This window comes from Ammodytes marinus, assembly GCF_949987685.1.
Source record: "Ammodytes marinus genome assembly, chromosome: 3".
NCBI classification, from domain to species: Eukaryota; Metazoa; Chordata; class Actinopteri; order Uranoscopiformes; family Ammodytidae; genus Ammodytes; species Ammodytes marinus.
This window is the reverse complement of record NC_137232.1, coordinates 7,894,388-7,916,236: the sequence shown is the minus strand read 5'-3', so window position 1 is coordinate 7,916,236 and position 21,849 is coordinate 7,894,388. Positions and strand designations below refer to the sequence as shown.

At 41.4% G+C, this 21,849-nt stretch overlaps 2 protein-coding genes across 4 annotated transcripts; both read right to left on the bottom strand.

Annotated features, from left to right (window-relative positions):
- Positions 1-349: 349 nt before the first annotated feature.
- On the bottom strand, positions 350-8,929 carry LOC307271515 (TRPM8 channel-associated factor homolog; the record flags this gene model as incomplete). The annotated part of the gene is made up of 11 exons (XM_080054004.1): positions 350-592; positions 812-925; positions 1,133-1,356; positions 1,601-1,837; positions 3,953-4,163; positions 4,453-4,547; positions 4,721-4,895; positions 4,983-5,284; positions 5,806-6,103; positions 6,417-6,633; positions 8,283-8,929. The coding sequence occupies 11 exons, from the start codon at positions 8,927-8,929 to the stop codon at positions 350-352; spliced, it is 2,763 nt and encodes a 920-aa protein (XP_079910130.1).
- Positions 8,930-10,621: 1,692 nt separating this feature from the next.
- On the bottom strand, positions 10,622-21,720 carry LOC307271512 (TRPM8 channel-associated factor homolog). 3 transcript variants are annotated; one of them, XM_080054000.1, is made up of 13 exons: positions 21,702-21,720; positions 20,366-20,445; positions 18,779-19,444; positions 17,529-17,745; positions 16,956-17,247; positions 14,875-15,176; positions 14,585-14,759; positions 14,233-14,327; positions 13,829-14,039; positions 13,331-13,567; positions 12,345-12,559; positions 12,112-12,225; positions 10,622-11,924 (listed from the first exon to the last, which is right to left on the bottom strand). In XM_080054000.1, the coding sequence occupies exons 3-13, from the start codon at positions 19,423-19,425 to the stop codon at positions 11,682-11,684; spliced, it is 2,748 nt and encodes a 915-aa protein (XP_079910126.1). In that variant the 5' UTR covers positions 19,426-19,444; positions 20,366-20,445; positions 21,702-21,720; the 3' UTR covers positions 10,622-11,681. The 3 variants fall into 3 exon arrangements, with proteins under 3 accessions (XP_079910126.1, XP_079910125.1, XP_079910124.1); XM_080053999.1 differs by lacking the exon at positions 21,702-21,720 and adding an exon at positions 21,198-21,290; XM_080053998.1 differs by lacking the exon at positions 21,702-21,720 and having other exon boundaries at positions 20,366-20,507.
- Positions 21,721-21,849: the final 129 nt, after the last annotated feature.

Sequence of the window (21,849 nt, the reverse complement as noted above, 5' to 3'; positions counted from 1 at the left end):
TCTACATACTACATCTGACCATCAAAATAATCTAGTTAGCATGCAGTAGCCATACAATTGGGACATAAGTGTACGTATTTATTTCACCATAACATTGCACCTTGATCTTGCCTCTTGTTCTCAATGAGGACTACACACACTCTGGCCACAACCGATTGAGCTACTGAATTCTTAAAAGTCTGTAAATGTGTGGTCGACTTTGTAACTCTGGTTTGATTAAAATATTGCAGTGAATATGTTTTACAAAAAGATAAAAGAACAAAACAAATCCCACTGATAAGTCGATGTCAAGAATGTGGAACTCATTGAATTCATCTCTCTATACTTTCAATCATCAGCAGTCTGAAGTTCAGTCATACTTGACCATGGGGTGGTCACTCCAGGGAGGCAGCTTGGAGACCTTCTCCTCAGTGGCTTTTTCAATGGGCCAGCCCCAGGCCTTAAAGAATCCAGCCAGGTTCATCTCCACAGCCTGGGAGAAAGTCTCAGCGTACAGGTTCATCTTTCCTTTGTTGTCATTTGGAAATGTGCTCATTTTGTGGTAGGCAGCAAACACCTTCTTGAAGGCATCCCAGCCAAACCTTTCCTGGAGCTACATGACAGAATGAGACAGAGGTAAATAGTGGTGGTGTCCCCCCATTTTCCAATATTTCTACAGTCTGGTGTATAGTGAGCATTACACCTTACTGGGTTGAAAGGGTCCAGAGACTTTGAGTCTGACTTTACTCTTGCTTTGCCTTTGAAGCGCTGCAATTCTGCTGACTCCAGTGCGACATAGTTTAGGGTGTAACATACAGTAATTCTCTCTCACCTGCATATAGGTCTCCAGGGCCACCCACATCTCCCAGCTGTCAAGTTTCTTGCCCTCCTTTGCGTAAGTCTCCGCTTGATGGTTGCGACTTTCTAAAGTCATATTTGGATGAGCCTGCATTGAACAAGATTACATTATGTGATTTTGATACAATGCAATCCCAGTGAAAAGCCTCATGCTTTTCTCAGAATAGAACAAAAAGAGGAGTTGTCTTTAGTGACTTGTGACATAAATAATTGTCACAGTACACTTTAAAACTAGGTTTTTCTAGCAACATTTTCTCTTGTTTTGTAAAATAAAAATCTAATTCATTCACTTCACCTTGGCCCTGTTGATCCCCAGCACCTCTTCATGCACATACACTGACCACAGGTTGCATGTACACTCAGTGGTGTGTGATGGGAACTCCCAGCAGTCTCTCTGTTGGTTGTGTCCCAGCTCATGGATGGGGCCCCACAGGCCATTACTCCTAGCATAATCAATGCTGACCAGTTCAGCTGCAGAGGCCTTGTGTGCCATGATAGGATAACCTGCATGCATCCAACCTGAATGGAGACATTTTTGAAAAAATAACATTCTTAACTACCAGGAGAAATGTGTGTTATTTCACAGTGATGAGGTCACTGTCGTTCTCATTTTAAAAAATGATTTATGAGAATTTCTGTAGTTCTGAATTTTGTAGGCGCAACTTCAAACATATTGTTTTTTTACGAGTGTCTGCTGGTGAGCACCGCCACTGTTCCTGCTAAGCAAACAAGAGTCATTCATATAAATAAGACAGCTACTTACCATAGGAAATCTGCACATCAGTAACAAAACGTTCTTTGCGAAGAAATGTATGTGGTATGACAGCCAGGTCAGCAATGGCCCTCATGATGCCATCCCAGTGCTTGGCCAACTCATCAGGCCGATCCAGGCTCCGGACAGCATCTGATGGCACGGTAAGGATGATGTTTTCAAACTCCAACTCTGCCCAGGGTGAAGGGGCTTTGCGCAGTCCCTTCCAATCAGCAGCTGTTGTCACACCTGAAGAGACGAGAGCACATAAATGCCTGACTGTGTACTCAAAACCCGGTCGGAATTGTAATGTATTAGAAACAAACAAAAAATGCTTTTTGTCTTCTCTCTTCAATGACAGAATAAACTAATGAATATAGGTCATTATGTAGGTGCATGGACTGCACACAGCTTATGTATACTTGCTGTTAAATTCTGCAAAGTGTCCTAAATTCTTGAATTCATGAGTAAAAGTTCAGATTTGTACGTACATGCTCTGTGTACCTTTAGCCACTATACTCGAAAAAACAATGCTCCCCTTCCCATGGGGACACCCAGATACACCCAGACATATTGTTGAGGGTTCCATCCCAACATTACTCATGTTAAAAGATTTTTCATTCTATTCAGGATGTTTTGCTAGCAATTTCCCAATCATTCTTGATCATGTCATTCCTCATCTGACCAGCAGTAATCCCTTCATCCTTTCCACTTTTACCATTTTACACTAGGCCTCGTGGTGTCACCCACCCTGCTCACTGTTTGGGCTATGTCTCATTAGAATTCCAAGCAGTCACATCTGAAAAAAGGGTGAACACAATGCTTATACTATAATGAACTTCCTGATGTTATTAAGATTGACTTGGCCTCGCTTGAGCTGTCAGGTGTCCCTTATAGCCATGACGATCCGCACGGCCAATCATCTGAGGGAAAGCATCATAACCATACTGACTCTGGTTGGTTCATTAAAATAGCTCTCTTTTTCCCACTGAGTTCGATTGTGTTACAACATATTTTCCTCCAATTACCCAGGGGGCAAAGTGATTTTATGGACATGGAGCGTTATAAAAGGTTGTTCACCAAAAATTACATCTAGGACCTTCCACGATCACAACCTGGGTGGACAACCTTGTCAACAAGCTGCTCGAAAGCTACAGCGGGCCGACATAGCAAATCAGAACCACTGTTTAAGTGAATGGGGGTGAATGGGGATGGGCTAATGGGGATTTTTTTTAACTTATAGATATCATTATGAAACTTTGCCAGTTGATTACTGACATTAAAACAAAAACTTTTTGTATTACAGTATTTTCGAAAATGTTTAAATAAATATGAAAAATCATCAATATCTCACTAATGATGCGTAAATTTGCATATCTGTAAAGCCCCAAAATCTAGATGTTGGAAGAAAACAAAGTCAATTTGTTTTTAAATTTTTAAAACAAAGAAGTGTCCAACTGCCTGAAGCCCTTCCTAATCACAGTTCAAATTTGATCAATAACCCACAGAAATTTTTTTTTTACACAGTTACATTTCATGTGCTATGGACCAAAAGTGTCCTTTTGGAGTCTCCAGCTGGTATTTTAGGAAACGGCTAGACATTCCCTTGGAAAAAACTGTGTAAAAAAATTCATTTTCTATGGGTTATTGATCAAATTTGAACTGTGATTAGGAAAAGCTTCAGGCAGTTGGACACTTGTTTTGTTTTAAAAATTTAAAAACAAATTGACTCTGCTTTTGTCCAACATCTAGATTTTGGGGCTTTGCAGATATGCAAATGTACGCATCATTAGTAGGATATTGATGATTTTTCATATTTATTCAAACTTTTTAGAAAATACTGTAATACAAAAAGTTGTTGTTGTAATGTCAGTAATCAACTTGCAAAGTTTCATAATGATATCTATAAGTTTAAAAAATTCCCTATTAGCCCATCCCCATTCACTTAAACAGTGGTTCTGATTTGCTCTATGTCGGCCCCCTGTAGCTTTCCAGCAGCTAGTTGACCAGGTTGTCCACCCAGGTTGGGATCCTGGAAGGTCCTGGATATCATTTCTGGTGAACAACCTTTTACAACACTCCATGTCTGTTTTTCTAAAAAAAAAAGGGGGTTTTGCCCCCTAGGTAAATATTCTCTGAGCTTGAGCTAGAGGACAAATTGTCCCCTCCATGGGCCTACAATAAGGCAGCCCGGCTCCATGATTCCTCCCTCTACAAGAAGTTGACTGCGTTGCTTAGCACATTAGCACCCTGTTATTACCCTGATCAGAAGCTGGGAGGGAAATTCTCACAAGTTGGCACCATCCTTCGATGTCCCACCCACTCAACTCTGACTCCTGCCAGGGTCAGTCACCACACACTCACCAGATTTATAGTACGGTGCAAGTACAGCCATCTGCACTGTGACCACTCCCCCGTCCACTTGTGTTTCTGGTGGGGCTACCAGGTAGATGAGTCCCCCCCATAGGTTCCACACCTGCATCAGCTCTGAGGTTACAGGAAATCGCTCATGAACACATGGTGCTCTCTTTAACTCTTCAGCATGTAGTATGTCTGTTTGACAGCCTATCTGGATCTGGGGAGGATATGGGATATGTGTTACTTTAAAACATGCATATTGTTTGTTGGATGTAAGGCAAGATATATACAGTACATACAGTATGTAGATGGAGTACTAACTATAGTCTTCAACACATAACTCAAACAGTCATTACCAGTCTTATTGCATAGGGCAAACTGCTCTATGGGCTATATTGTATATCACTGATTCAAGTTCAATAATGGAACCAATTTAGTATTGTATGTTCAGTGTATGACTTCATCTCAATAACCCTGATGTTTAATTATGTTTTTTTACACAGTACCTTCCATTCCTTGTTGACAATCTTTGGTGGTATGGCCAAGAAGGTCTTCATACCAGGAGAAAGGTAGAGCCCTGTACTGATCCACTCCTCCTCTTCTGACACATGCACACATTTTGATTATTGCAATGCAAAAGCACATCAATTACTGCAATATTTTCCATCTGTGCACACAAATTAGGTCAACTGAAAAATCACAGTTCTTTAAATACAGAATATTACTTGTAACGGAAATTATGCCATGCATTTGGCCTCAAGAATGTGGTCTGACCTGCGGTGTTAACATTAATCTTGATTTTGTGGTTGTAGACAACGGGCATCATCGGATTATCCTTGATGAGGTAGGGCAGGAGAGCGTCGGGATCTGAGCAAACCTTGTACACCTCTGCCCCCACAGTTAGTAGTAGGTGGTCTTTGGGATTATTCACAGGGCAGCTGTCAGACACCTTGAAATTGAATGAAAATTGCTATAAAAAAACCTTCCTTACAAACAATCTAGTTACAATCATGGACTACAGTCATTCAATGCCCACCTGTGGCATGCCCGACTTCTTTAAGATGTCGGTGAGGGTGGACACCACCTGTGTATAGGAGGAGCAGCCATGAGCCTTCATGTTCAAGAAGGTGGCACAATCACTGCCCAGCATTTTCAGACATTCCTCCTCATGCTCAGTAAGCCCGTCCCCTTGGGTTACGTGGCCAGCAAAGCGGCGTAAAAGGTGGCGAAAGTGGTAGGTGTCTTTGATGGCCTGGCTGGGCACAGGGGCCTTATAGGAACCCTCCCAGATGATATGCTCCAGCAGACTCAAGCCCATTTTGTTCAGGATCTTGTTTCCTGGAAGAAAGTGCAATGAACCCAACTTTATCTCTATGTTGCATGGCTTACAATAAGCTTCATTTCGGATGTTGCACATGATCTGACAAAAACTTTCAGTGGGACCCCCTACGACGGACATAAAGAATTGCAGTTATATATGTGTCTTTAAAGTCAAATCACAAAGTCTGTGTACCTACTGACAGCATTGAATTGGTTTGTTTTTGCAGACAAATATCCTTGCTTGTATTTGTATTGTGTCTAACACAAATTATTTTCTGACAGTGTGTGATGTTCTACTGTGTGAATTTGGCATTATGTGTCCAGTTTGTCCAATTTGTTTAGTGGTGCCCTGTCAATTTGCCTTTCTTGAGCTGCCAAGGGGGAAACTGTGTTTTGAGCTAAGTCTGGTACAAGACATCAAATGTTGAACATTGTACATGGTTCCTTACAAATACAATGAGTAAATACATGTTATAATATCATGGCTGGAAAAGTGTAGCACAGCATAATAACATAATTTGTGTGGTACATTACAATACCTTCAAAATCTGTTAGTGGATTTTGCCCAGGATGTGTCTGTGCCCAGTTCCAGGCATGTCCACCAATCAGCAGGCCTCCTCCCTCTGCCACAAAGTTCTGGATTTCCTCCACATTTTCATCGCTATACGCTGTACACACAAATACACTGAGGTCTTCCCTGAGGCCTGTCTTCTTACAATCAAACTCTGACTTGCTGAAGAGTTGAAAGGCTTGGTCCAGCTCTGGCTCTATGCCAACCACTCCATTCCGGCCTTCATCCAACCAACGAATTGCATTGTTCCAAAATGGAGCCAGTGTCTGGGATGAAAGTGTATCCAAGAAAGACATGAGCTTGTTAATCACGTAAGAGAATTTGATGGAGAGCCAGAACAACGTAACTAGGCAATAATGACTTAAATAATGTTTTCTGCCATTTCAAATAGTATAGTGATTGTTACATATAAAATTAGCAGGTATTTCACTTATCAACCAAAAATAGACATTCCCTTCCTGTTGTTTAATTTAAATAATTTTTCTTTAAAAAAACGCAGCATATTATTGATATAATTCATACACTCAGTGGTGATTCAATCATTTCAAATATTTTTTTTAAAACACAGAGGAACGCTACCTTTCGTCTCAGAAGTCTTTCATGTGTGATCACAACAACCCGTCCCTGCCCATAGTAAGCTCCTGCCAGGAACACTCGTCCATCCTCGGTAGTACCAATGGGGAAGGCTAATGGGCCGTGGACCAGAACCTCAGAAGCTACAACCCCATTCTGGAGGTCAAACTCTGACACTCCCTCGAGTAAGAATTGTAAGTCGTCTTCAAAATCCTTACCCATTCTGAAATCGAAAGGAGGAAGAAAGAGTCTAAGAGAAACAGTGTATCACAGAATTATTCAGATTCTCTACTTTAAAAACATCAGAATAAGACACATGAGGTAGATAATAAACTGATTTTTTTCACCTTGGTAGGGGCTAATACCATTCTTTTAGACACTGTTGTAGCTTTGCTTTTAAGTATTGTAAGGTCCTTCTGTCTTTTGGTTGGTACACCACACCCAGAATGAACTGATTCAAATTACCTTTTGTACAGCCTCTGACTTTTGTTTTAATGTCACCATGCCTTTTGACCTCGGTTTGCTCTGGTAACACGCACTAATGAGCATCCTTATGTTCGAACATGGTGTTCACTATGGACAGTCCATGAATTGCTCAGAAGTCCAAAAACAAACGACCGCTCAGGTTTAGATCAGGGACGCCATTCTTCCATATCACGCCTCTCCGGGGGCCTCCGGAGGTGGTTGCAAGGCACCGACAGGCCCGAAGTCTGGCAGCCTCTGCAATGTCAGAGGCACAGCATGGGGTGTGGGAGGAGGTTCGGAGAAGCAATGGAGAAAGATTTCTGGTTAGCACCAAAATGATTCTGGGAAACCTTCCGGGCCTCAGGAGGGGGAAACGCGGAACCATCAAAGCTGTGTACAGTAAGGATGGGACTCTGATGATCTCAACTATTATTAGTATTTCCAGGCAGTGGAAATAGAACTTTGTGGAACTACTGAATCTCTGTGAAACTCCACAGTGACAAAGACCCAGAGATTGATTAGATCTGTTCAGAGATGCTGACAGCTTTGGGTGCAGAGGGGCTTTCTTGAATGACCACCTCTTTAAAATTGCATGGATACCTGGGGAAGTGCCCAAGGAGTGGCAGACCAGGCTGGTGAATCCCCTGTTCAAAAAGGGGGACCAGAAAGTGTGTGCCAATAACAGTTGTATAAGTCTCGCAAGGATTGTCGGGGCCATCTACATGTGTTTTGCGAATCTGGAGAAGGCATATGACAGGGTCCCCCTGGATATACTGTGGGAGGTGCTGTAGGAGTATGCCAGGGCTGCGCTTTATCAACAATCCTGTTAGTGATATTCATGGACAGGGTATTGAGGCTTAGTCGTGGCAGGAGATTGGATTGGCTGAAGAATTGTAGCAGCTGGGCTATATTGCTCTGACTGTACCACATTGTGTGACAAAAGGGGGCTGAGCTGGAATGCAGAGCTATTGAACTACTTGTCAATCTACAAGCAGCTACAATGGGGTTTCTCAGGAGGGTAGCTGGGGTCTCCCTTTGAGATCAGAAGTTCAGTCATCCGTGAGAAACTCAAATGTTTGAGGTGGATCTAGGCATCTTTATAGGATGCTCCCCGGGCACCTCCCTAGGTAGGTGTTCCCGTGGAAGACCAGGACAAGGTGGAGAGATCACTGGCCTTGGAACACCTTGGGATCCCCAAGTCATAGCTGGCTAATGTGGCATTAGTAGATCAGAGTCACTTAGATAATTGATTAGATAAGGATCATAGTTCCCTCTAATGATCAGCATGATGGCATTGTTATTGTGAACATATTATCATGTTAATATTAGCATTTAACTGAGAGACCAGGATGCAATGAATGCATGCAACTCATTCAAATGGGAAAATAAAAATAAGTATACACTTACACTACAGCCATCCAGGACGATGGGATCTGTGGGTAGACAGGTAGGCACTCAACGTCACCCTGATGCCCAGAGAAGTAGATCCCTGCCACACCACACACCTTATTCCCTTCAAACTGATGCAGTGTGTTCTCCTTTGGGTGAGCTTCATCCCAGCTCCATGCCTGACCTGCTATCAGGACTCCCCCTCCAGCTTTCATAAAGGCCACCAGGTTCTTCACCTCTGCACCCACACTGTAGGCATCAGTCACATACACACCAACCCCCAGATCCTTGGCAAAGGACCCCACAACCTTGGCTTGGAAGCTGGATTTTCTGATATTATCAGCAACTGCCTTAACATTATTGTGGACCCCCACTGACACGTTGTCAGATCCATCTCCTCTCAGCCAGGTCAGAGCGTTCTCTACCAGAGCAGGGAAGGTGTTCAGGTAGGCCTCATGGCCCAAGACCACAATTCTTCCACTGCCATACAGAGAGGCAGCCATCAGCGTTTGGCCTTGGCTGTTCATTGCTAAAGGGAAGGCGTGGTCTCCAATCAGCAACAGGTCACTGGGAACACAGGGGCCCCGGAAGTCTAGCTCACGCATGCCTTTAATCAGGGACATGTAGGCTGCTTCAATGTGTTTTGGTGTGGGCTGGGTCGACATGGTTAGAAGGGATTCTCTGAGGTTTGGATGAAGAGAAGGCTGGATGAAAACAGAAAGTTATGCTGAGTCAGGCAAAATCATTCAATAGCACGAATCAGATACAAAGCTAAAATAATAACAGTATTTTCATTTAGGGTTAGATACACAGGAGATCAGCCAGGAAGAAAACCAGGGCAGTTAAGGAGTAGGCAAAAGCAAGGTCAATATACGGTAACAGGATTAAAGAAAACAAACACACTAAACACAAGAGGATAACAGTAGTGCTATGAAGAAATTGCAATGAGGGTTTAGCACGCAGACAAAATAAACCTAGAAAGGGGAGTAAAAAGGTGTAGATAAATCTTATCAGGGCAGGGTAGTAAACACAAGCAGGAAACACACATGTAATGGGGAGGAAGTTGAAACTAGAGATGAGGTGGATGACACAATAAAACAGGAAATGACTGAATGAGACTGATGTCATAACTAAAGGAGCAAGGCAATACCTTACACAGATGTAAATCGCGTTAGCCTCTACGCTTGAAAAATTGCTCTTCGATGGATTGACTTTGTGTCACTCAGACCTTCCTGTGGGGACAGAAATGTGACAGAGATTAAAACAAAAAATAAAAATTGGCTACTAATGGCTTACTGCTTGTGTTAAATATCGATAAATATACAGTTGGAGAGGAATATCAATCTACAACTTTTCATGATCACAAGCACAACCACCATACAGCAAAAATATATGTTTTACCTGGAAGTTAAGTAGACTTTCTGCTTGTAGTAGCCTATTACAGTATGGCACAGTAGTCACAGACAATTCATAGAGAACACTGCCTCACGGGAGAGAAGAGACAATATAAATGAGAGCAAGAGCAAGAGGGAAGGTTAAAGTTGAACATGTTATGACCATAAAAGGGTGGGACTTCAACTAACACAACCCTATGACTCACTGCACAGAGTCCACTACACAATATCTGTCCTCCGACACAGTGTCTCTTTTTTATTGGCCAACCACTTACTAATGTTGATTGAAAGATAGAGAGAGATACGTCCTGTCTGATACAAGCTACCTGTTCATCCTGCCAGCTAAAGTCAATATGTATACATTATAAAACAGTATTATATTGACTGTTAAATGTCACCTTTGTGTATTGTTTTTTTTGAAGAAACCTTTGAAGGTTTTGCACGAGAGAAGTCGTGTATTCCTTTTTTGATAGAAAAGGAATAAAGTAAGTCATGAGAACGTATTCCTCCTAAGAAGTGTTGTGTATTGTTTAATGAGTGAGATCCGAAATAAAATTGAGAAGCAAATTGTTGTCTGTAGTTCATTCCTTGCCAGGGTGACATTCTAACAGAGTGCACGTTAAGCCATCTGCTTGATTGTGACAAAGACAGGATGAAACAGAGCCATCACATACTATAGAACAGGGAACGCGTGGTTAACACAAGTAGAGGGAACAAGTCTGAGTTGCACCATACATGAACCTATAGAGGCAGTTGCAAAAGTACAAAAGGTTACATTAAGGTCAGGATAACACGCTGCAATAACGTTCTCAATTACAGCAGCAAGATGAGAAGTCCCAGATGTATAAATATGTGTTACCATTATAGATACCATTTATTATACTATCTATGGTTACCATATAGATTTTGATATCCCTTAAAGGAGTGGTGTAGAAATGCTCCAAGAGTAAGAACACATTTATATTTATTTATTTGTTTTAACTTTTATTGGCACAAAACAACAACAAAACCATGGCATTACAGGTGCTGTATTGGCATCATGTCAGATAAGAACCCAAGACTCAAAGCATTAAGGAACCACACGGCTTAGCTGATGAGGCAAAGTCCAAATGATAAAGGAAATATATTAAATATCCAAACAAAACATACAGCTTTTATTCAGCTAAATACAATAGTGCATATGTTTGCTTGCTTTGTGGGAACTGTTAGTGACCTGTGTGGGCCTGACCTGATTCCCCAACAATCGAAATGCAAAGACTCAGTGGCTTAGTTACCATATAGTAAGACAGTAACGTGCCAAATGAAGCAGAGCAGGACATTCAAAAACAACATGTTAATCAGTTTGATTCATATAGTACTATGAAAATATCATAAATAGCCACCGCCACCACCAACATTTTCACTTTTTTTATGAGTCTGTGTTATGCATTTCCATCTGGATATTATGGTCTGCCTTTTTGCATACATTTTAAACATCAACAATAAAAAAGGACATGATACACTTTTCTTTCAAATTAACCTAAAACAAGGAGACAATCTTCAACACCAATATATTCCCTTGCTCCTTGTTTTGGATAACTGTATGTAGTCTACTGAAAATTATTGCACATTTGGACAATCCCTTGGCCAACCCTCGGTTCACTGCTACACATGTACAATCTTTAATTATACATGAAAATGATTAAGTCATACAATATATACACAATACAACCCTTCTTCAAAACACAAGTCTAGGCCGCCTGGAAGCAAATCTGGTCATTGAATAACCTCTAAGTTTTTGGTATTCTGCTTTAAAGGTCTTTTAAAACTACAATTTGTTTTTAAGTCAAAATCATTTAAAAGCTTTATATATCTGGTCAACTGTGTAACTAATCTTTGTTTTTCAAAATAAATGTGGTGAAAATACAATAACAACAAAAGAAGAAAATACAATCTGTAAATTGAGTTAGCCATCAAATACTGAATGTCAAGAATGTGGAACCCATTAAACTCTCTACACTTCTAACCAGCAGCAGTCTGAAGTTCAGTCGTACTGCACCATGGGGTGGTCACTCCAGGGAGGCAGCTTGGAGACCTTCTCTTCAGTGGCTTTTTCAATGGGCCAGCCCCAGGCCTTAAAGAATCCAGCCAGGTTCATCTCCACAGCCTGGGAGAAAGTCTCAGCGTACAGGTTCATCTTTCCTTTCTTGTCATTGGGAAATTTGCTCATCTTGTGGTAGGCAGCAAACACCTTCTTGAAGGCATCCCAGCCAAACTTGTCCTGGAGCTACATGGAATGAGACAGAGGTAAATGGTGGTGTTGTCACCCTATTTTCCAACATTTTTAAAGTATTTGTGTAGTTTGCATTAAAATTTACTGGGCCAGACTAACTTTACTTTTGATCTGCAATTCTCTTGACTCCAGTGCAATATACTTTCTCTAAAGGGTGTAACATACAGTAATTCTCTCTCACCTGCATATAGGTCTCCAGGGCCACCCACATATCCCAGCCGGCAAGATTCCTGCCCCCCTTAGCATAGTGCTCTGCACGATGGTTGCGATTCTTTAAACTCATATTTGGATGAGCCTGCATTGAACAAGATGAAATGATGTGATAGTGAAGCAATGCAATCCCAGTTAAAAGTGACAATCCCAGTGACATAAATTCATCTCTCAATACATAAAAAAAAATTGTATTCACTTCACCTTTGCCCTGTCGATCCCCAGGTACTCTTCATGCACATACACTGACCACAGGTTGCATGTACACTCTGTGGTGTGTGAAGGGAACTCCCAGCAGCCTCTCTGCTGGTTGTGTCCCAGTTCATGGATGAGGCCCCAAATGCCTTTTTTCTCAGCGCTGACCATGGCAGCTGCTTCAGACTTATGTGTCATAACAGGATAGCCTGCATGCATCCAACCTGGATGGAGTAACAGATCATTCATTTTCCATATCTAATGTAGAGAAACATTGTAGCACTTCATATTGTAGTGCAAGTGTGTGTGCTGCTATGTAATTTTATCGAAAACAAGTGTTTAAATGTTAATTAAATGTCCATATACTGTAAATAGTAAACAAGGTATTCTTAAAGCAGACATTAGCACTGAACCGTGTCCCTTTTTGAGTTAACATGAACATGCAGGTTTGGTGAATAGGAAAGTCTTATTCTACTCCCTTTGGTGTGAATGTGAATGGTTGTCTGTATATGTATGTTAGCTCTGTGATAGACTGGGGACCTGTCCATGGTATAACCTGCCTCTCACGCGAGCTTCACATACATTGTCTCCCACAGATAAATTTTGCATTTCTCCAATCTCCTAGATTGATGACTACATGAACATACAAGGGCTGCCTTCCACTAAGGGACTAACGTTAGGTCTGAACAAGAGCCCTGATTGACCCGGTAATTTTTATTTTTTATTTTTTCATGCTTTATTGATAGTGTAGAGACACCGCTGCTGGCCGAGGCCCATGGGGGGGACGCCCTACCAACTGAGCTACCCGGTAATTTTTTGACCGGCTCCTACACACGGAGAATGGAGAAATGCCAGACTGATATGCGGGAGAGAGACTAATGTGAAGCTTGCAAGAGCAGGCTGGTCACACTAGGGTACATCTCACCTAGCATGAGTTTGGACGGGGTCTTCTCCAAGTGATATGCAAATACAGTGTCAAAGCTAAATAGACCTACCGTGGGAAATCTGCACGTCTGCTACAAAACGTTCTTTGCGAGGAAATTTGTGTGGTTTGGCAGCCAGGTCAGCAATGGCCCTCATGATGCCATCCCAGTGCTTGGCCAACTCATCAGGCCGATCCAGGCTCCGGACAGCATCTGATGGCACGGTAAGGATGATGTTTTCAAACTCCAACTCTGCCCAGGGTGCAGGAGCTGTGCGCAGCAACGACCATTCAGCATCCGTTGTCACACCTTGAACGAAAAAAGAGGATGGGTGTATTCAAAACTGAGAGAGGAATTATCAGTTATTTAGTGACATTAAGTTTGAGGTATTCTTTCATAACCACCTGCTTTGTACAGGATCGTACTTACTTAAATTAAATGTATTCAACCCCCAATTCCAAAACAACCATATTTAACACATTTGTCTATATTGGGAAAACATTACACACCCATTTACTCCCATAGGTATACACACATGAGGAGACAGTTTCAAACACACCACACACTCACCAGATTTATAGTATGGTGCAGGAACAGCCATCTGCACTTTGACCTCTAGCCCATCTACCTTTGTCTTGGGTGGGGCTACCAGGTAGATGAGTCCCCCCCATAGGTTCCACACCTGCATCATCTCTGAGGTAACAGGATATCGCTCATGAACACATGGTGCTCTCTTCAACTCCTTAGCATTGAGATGGTCTGTTTGACAGCCAATCTGGATCTAAAAAAAAAACGGAAATATGGGTTTTTGATTGCAAGTATGGTTTTATACTGTAAATAAAAAGGATGCAAAGCTTGGATGAAATATGGATGACTGCACAAAGGCCTGCATGGGGTTTGGCTGGACCTCCACTGGCGATACGGCGTAAAGAAACACATTTAACTCAATAATTGTTTGATTTTCTGTACAGTACCTTCCAGTCCTGGTTGACCATCTCTGGCGGAATAGCTAGGTAGGTCTTCATACCAGGAGAGAGATAGAGACCTGTACTGATCCACTCCCCGCCTCCTTACAAAGACAAGCACACAGACACAAACACAGACACAGACACAAACACACACACACACACACACACACACACACACACAGAAGCATCACATTGTGGTTCGTACAGTAATGCAACCTAACAGTTACGTCAACCTATTAAATTCAGTTGTGTACGTATATACAATTTAAACACAATTATACACAAGAGGCACATACTCTATGTAGGTTGAACTCACTAATGGTTTACATATTTTGTCCACAAAAAAAGGAGGTCTGACCTGCTGTGTCAACATTAATTTTGATTGTGTGGTTGTAGACGACGGGCATCAACGGGTTATCCTTGATGAGGTAGGGCAGGAGAGCATCGGGATCTGAGCAAACCTTGTACACCTCTGCCCCCACACTGAGGAGAAGGTGGTCTTTGGGACTCTTCACTGGGCAGCTGTCACACACCTTGAACCAAAATGAAGAGTAAATATCATTATAGGTGTTGTTTACGCCTGACTGATTGTTTAGCTTTGTGCTGTTCTACTGAATTGAGTGTTGGTGCTATTTTGTCTTTATTCACCTGTGGCATGCCCGACCTCTTTATGATGTCAGTCAGAGTGGACACAACCTGTGCATAGGAGGAGCAGTCGTGAGCCTTCATCTTCAAGTAGGTGGAACAGTCACGTCCCAGGTGTATAAGACATTCCTCCTCATGCTTGCTAAGTTTTTCTCCCTGGGCTACGTGGCCAGCGAAGCGGTGCAGAATGTGGCGAAAGTGGTAATGGTCTTTGATGGCCTGGCTGGGCACCGCTGCCTTGTAAAGACCACCTCCGATCGTCGCCGCCAGCAAGCTCATGCCCATTTTGTTCAGAATCTTGTTCCCTGAAAGATATTGAAGAAAACTTTGACTTGATATACTGTTCTACATGTATAATCTATTGTGAAAATAATCATGGTACAGGGCCTTAGGCTACTAAAAACCACCAGCCGATATACTGTAGGGGAGAACGGGTTAAGTAGGCACACTTTTTACTCCAGTGAGAATTGCTCATCACCTAAACATCTTTCAATAATCATTCCTACATTAAATTGAAGCTTAAGGTGTTGGCTTGAAATGTGAACCCCTCACTTTTTCTATCTTATTGTAATAAAGAAGAAATTAATCATCAAAGACACCCTTACACATTGTGACAACCAACCCCATCAAGGGGTCGGTTGTCAAACACTATGGGGTTGTTTGTCACAATGTTATCTTACTGGGAATAATATTAAAAAGAAGGCAAGAAAGTAAAACTAAATTTGAAAGTTTAATTGCATTGTCAAGTTGACAAATAGGCCTACATAACTTAATGTAGCCTTGGCAGCTGGTCTAGTTTGGGATGCACTGGGTTTGTTTTGATTTTGTTGCCCTTTTTTCTTTTGCATGCTAGCTGTCTTTTCCTGCTCTATTCTTTCCTTCTCTGGGGTGTCAGTGAGGATACAGCTTGAAAATTTCTTTCGTTATTGGGTTCCTTTTCTGGCTGCAGCCTTTGGATAACAACCCCCCAAAAAATGTGACGACCAACCCCAACTTGAATTTCTTGCTAGCATCAAGGCCAACAACCATCTGAAAACTAATTAACTTGCTAACCACAATCTAAACTATAGTTTACCCTTCACACTGTGTATGGGTAACAAGTGTTTTGTTATAAACCCATTGTGTAAAAGCCTAGAAGAAAAATACTGAGGAGCTAAATATTTTCAATTTGACATGGAAAACCCTAACAGTCGTCTCTCCTCAAATTCAGCAGTCTAACTCCAAGGAAGACTACGTAGGTGACCTCTGATCCCAATTCTGGATATTTTCATACCAAAATTTCACAGACAGCGCCTTCTGGTTCTGAGATATAACAATTGTGACAACCAACCCGTGTGACAAATTACCCCGTTCTCCCCTACACTAAACATTCCCTTTGCATACATCTTTTACTTGCTTTTTTGCCCTTTCTCTACCCTTCCTGTCGGTTGTTAGATTAAAAGTGTTATATTCTGTGGCCCTTTCTTGGTGTTTTCGAGTGCTTCCCTCTTTTTACTTATTGCCTTCCCCACAGCCTTCAAGACCACTGCTATTATAGGCACTGGTGAGACAATCCCCAGAGCTGACACTGGCCTCCTTTGGTTAGCATGCTGCTATGAGCTTTTAGTTTTGGAATCTTCAAAGGTTCACTCCTACATGGAACCCGAATGATATACAACTTTCATAAACCACAAATCCAAAGTTCACACCCACTTTAAGTAGTCATTGGGCAGGCATGCACGATGTGAGACGGCCAACTGATATAATTCTATCCGTTATTTGATCTGTTTCAGAAGTTCAGTCTCCCTGCTCACCTGCAGTCAAATGTGTCTCATTTGTACCTGGTTCCCTGTGCTGAATGTGCATGTACCTCAATATATTATTTCTGTAGAGCATAGAAATTCTTAAAATTCTTGAGGGATCCTAAAGTACACCATTGCCAGGCTCTGTTTGTCTTGAACATGTCTGCTTAGCCTGAATCCAACTGAGTTTTAGTTCTATCCAGTAGCCCAGTTTGACTATATTTTGACCCACACACCCTTCCTTCTCATTTAGGACATAGCAGTGCCCGTATGTAATCAAACTTGTGCAGTACATTATCATACCTGGGAAGTCTGTTACTGGGTTTTTCCCAGGGTATGACTGTGCCCAGTACCAGGCATGTCCACCCATCAGCAGGCCTCCTCCCTCTGCCACAAAGTCTTGGATTTTCTCTGCATTATCACTGCTGTATGCTGTGCACACAAATACACTCAGGTCTTCCTTAAAGTTTGTCTTCTCACACTTTAAGCCTGACTTTCTGAGGATGTTGAATGCATTATTTTGCTGTCCACCAACGACCCCATGTCGGCCTTCGTCCAACCAACGGATGGCATTGATCCAAAATGGAGCCAGTGTCTGTAATAAAAGCAGTTATTGTGAGAAAGGGTGTATTTTGTTCATCAAATAAAAAAATTGGCAGAGCAGTCAACTGTTGGTCACCACATAAAACAACAAATATATCATATTTATATACATTTTTGGTTTGAAGAATGTCTGCTTTCATAAATCAAATGGAGCGCATAATGACAATTTACTGATATAGTCTAGGTATAAAATGTACCACATGAGCAAATTATCTTATTGTGCTCAATTTGAATCATGAAGGCAGGAATTCAAAATAAATCTTTGATAAGTACCTCTCGTGCCAGAAATCCTTCGTGTGAAACAATTATGACACGTCCCTGTCCATAGTAAGCTCCAGCAATAAACGCCCGTCCATCCTTTGTGGTCGCAATGGGAAAGGCTAGCGGGCCGTGGACCAGAATCTGTGAACATATTGCTCCACCCTGGATGTCAAACTCTGAAATGTCCTCGAGTAAGAACTCCAGGTCGTCCTCAAAATCCTTGCCAGTGCTGTATTTGAAAGGGGGAGAGGAGAGGGAGAGATATGAGACACAAATCTATTCAATAATTACGTTAAAAATAAGTTTCAATTACATTTTTAAAATGTTTTTTATTTATGTATTCCTAATAAAATAGTAATAGTACAAATTATTATTATTATTATTATTATTATTATTATTATTATTATTATTATTATTATTATTATTATTATTATTATTGCAATAGTAAATGTTTATTCTTTTATACTTGTTTTGTGTATTCATTTGTGTTTTGGTATTTTGTATTTTTCAGAGGACAGTGGCAGAAAATCATTGAGAGAGGTTTGTAATATGGAAGAAAGGTCCATGGCCAGAACAGAAACAGTACAGTTATAATGTTATTATTTTAAGATGAATTACAATGTAAGGTATTCTTTTATATAGTTTATAATATTTATTAGAATATATTCTAAAATACTTGAAGGAAAGGGTTTAAGTGAAGTGATATGTTCACTATTAAAGGCCCAGTATGTGAAGGGACTTGGCGTTTTTTTTCAGAACAGACGTGGTAGAAATGGAATATTATATTGCTAAATGCGTTTCAATTGGTGTAAAATTACTTGTAAATAGAGTTGTTGTTTATTGTATCACCTTAGAATGAGCTTTTTTTAATCTACATAGGAGTGGGGCACGGCGCCATGTTGCACTGCCATGTTTCTACAGTATAGCAGAACGCAGGGCAAACTTAGCTGCGTTTTTATAGTGGGTTTCCACTATAACTATTAACATGTTCACCTCATCACTTGATATTGTGGAAAAACTTACAGGCAGTGGGGGATGATGCCATATTTAGTAAATATAGTCCCTTCCCTAAAAAGGCCACTGTAGCTTCTGTAAATTCTCAGAACCTGAAGGGTATAGACGGAGTGTTGCAATCTATAACTTTGACCACTAGATGATGCCACTGCACCTTTAATAATACTGTCATAAACAGGAAGGCCTTCCATGTTTTCAGATTAAAAGTTGTCATTTTGCAAAGTTTCTAAATGTGTTTTAACACTCACACTACGGCCATCCAGGAGGAAGGGATCTGTGGGTAGACAGGTAGGCACTCAACGTTACCCTTACGCCCAGAGAAGTAGATCCCTGCCGGACCAGCAACCTTATTCCCTTCAAACTGATGCAGTGTGTTCTCCTTTGGGTGAGCTTCATCCCAGCTCCATGCCTGACCTGCTATCAGGACTCCCCCTCCAGCTTTCATAAAGGCCACCAGGTTCTTCACCTCTGCACCCACACTGTATGCATCAGTCACATACACACCAACCCCCAGATCCTTGGCAAAAGACCCCACAACCTTGGCTTGGAAGCTGGATTTGCTGAGATTATCAGCAATTGCCTTCGCATTATTGTGGACCCCCACTGACACGTTGTCAGATCCATCTCCTCTCAGCCAGGTCAGAGCGTTCTCTACCAGAGCAGGAAAGGTGTTCATGTAGGCCTCATGGCCCAAGACCACAATTCTTCCACAGCCATACAGAGAGGCAGCCATCAGCGTTTGGCCTTGGCTGTTCATTGCTAAAGGGAAGGCGTGGTCTCCAATCAGCACTAGGTCACTGGGAACAGGGGGGCCCCGGAAGTCCAGCTCACTCATGCCTCTCATGAGGGACATGTAGGCTGCTTCATGGTGGTTGCGTCTGGGCCCGGTCGACATGGTGAGAAGAGTCGATGCTCTGAGGGTTGGATGAAAAGGGTGGCGGCAGGATGGCAGAAAAAAGTTTTTCAAGTAAGATGCAAGTTGAGTTTGTTACTGAGGGTGAACAGTTTAGACTTTAATCTTTAGAATTAATTGCTTTATTGTCATTCAATAAATACACCGGTGCACATATTAAGCAAAATTACGTTACCTTAGCTCACGGTGGAGTGGACACATAAAAATATCTAAAATGTTCACAGAATATAAACAGTTCAACTAGATGAATTTTAAGTGTGTCAGTTCTTGTCTTTGTTATATACTGTGTATGTTACAGTACTTGCAGATAAAGTTAAAAAGCATCTAGTCGAGAGCTTAATGTATTTTACTGTAAATATGTTAAAAAAGAACGTAAACCTTATGATAGCCCAGATATTTCCTAAGCATTAGTCATTTCCTTATTAGTAATAAGGACAAATCTTTTTGCGGTTGCAAAGAGATTTGTCCTTGAAAGGTACTGATTCAATTTATTTAGGGTCTTTTGAATAATAGGAGTAAAGTTTAAAGAACATCATGATTTTTGGTCTTCAGAAATAGAGAGCCTCAAACATAACTTCTTCCCATACAAGAACATTGCAAATAGTGTGTAGCCTACATCTCAGTCACTGACAACTAACAGTACACATTTTTTATATTTCATATCAGCCCGTTGACTGAAGCCTGACTTAATCTCATCAAGAATTCTGACGGACCTCTTTTTTTCTTACAACAACAACAAAGCAATAGCTTAATGATCACTACTGAGCAGAATGTTCTCCGGTTATTATATAAAATCACATATTTTAGTTTTCAGGCAAAGGAATCAGTACTCAGAGCTTCAGTGAGGCTAGGCTAGGCTAGTGTCAGGAGAAGATGTATTATTGCTATAATCTACCAAAAAGCACAAAGGGATTTACTTTACCTGAAAGTGGAGCTTGCTTCCTGCTTATATTATCTAGACAGCAGCACAACCGTTTTCCAGACAGGCACTCAGAACCCCACCTGACAGGCCAGAAGAGAGAATATAAATGAGAGCAAGAACAGGACTGAGCACACCAGGTGAAATTAATAGGACGCACTTGAGTGAGAATAAAACAACACCAGTTTGTTGACATTCCAACTGTGGGAATCATCCTTTACATACTGCTATTGGTGGACAGTCTGAGACACACCCTGGGTGGGTCGGTTCAATGTCTGCAAAACAGGTTGTAGTTTAATATTTGTGGATGTTGAGAGCACAACACAACCCTGAGGCTGTGAATTAAACCAATTAGCATGTCAGTGCTAGTTGTCATTGTGTGCATGCAGTTGCAAGTTAGAGAGTAATAAAATAATACCTGTGCAAAAAAAAAGTACGACAAAACAGTAGGTTAATTTTGAAAATCATAATAGCAGCCAAAATGATCACGCAGGCAGTGGGGTGTATTCCAGAGGAGACACTATTTTGAACTGGTATACCTACTTTCGAATGTCTGTGTTAGGCTATACCTATACTACTTGCTGTAGTTTGGTCTGGCTTTGCAAGAATAGGCTATACCAGACAATTATTCACATGAAGTGAATAAAAAGTTATAAAACAATGTGACATTCAACCTATAATCCAGGCCTACTGCATTACGTTTGAACCATCTGCTCTGCTGCCTCTAAAATCAACAAACCAAAGTACACCTTTAAACATAGCTATGTTTTAAATGTTTAAACCTACAGACCTAACAATACGGTGCAGATATAAAATGAGAAATCATATGACTCACTCTGTTTGTTCTGCGTAGCATTCAATAGCCTACTGAAACTCTTTCAAACGTAGGCTACAATAAATTACAATTTCGTCCCAAAAAATAAATGTAGGCCTATCATTTAAAAACCCATTTAACGGGCATGCTTGGTCTTCACGAGAAATTACACGAGACAACAAGTCATCTGTTCTACATGGAAATATTTATGGAAACCCGGAAAGGTGAAGTCATATGCGGAAACTTTAATGGGACGACGTTTCTAAACGAGCGTATTTTCCTGGTGGACCGTGGATACACCCCACCCCGAAAATAACTCTGTTTAGGACGGCTTAACTCGTTTATTAACAACAAACAGGAACACATGGGGCAAACACTGAAACATTACATAAACCACAAGCAATAAGTGTTGTATTTATGTGGCTCGGTTCCAATTTGCGTCTACAAACGCAATTTAAGCTGAAAAAGCTTGCGGTGCTCGCGCGCTCAGATGTATTTTCGCTGGTCCACGCAGAGCTTGTTTACCTCTCTCTGGAGGATAGTATCCAGCTGCGTTTCTGTGCCGGGTCCGGGACACCGTGGTCACCGACAAGAAATGCTCACAGGAAGTGCCTGGCCACACTAGCAGCAGTCCACATTAGTTTAGCTTTGCTTGGTTGCTGGCTGCCTGCAC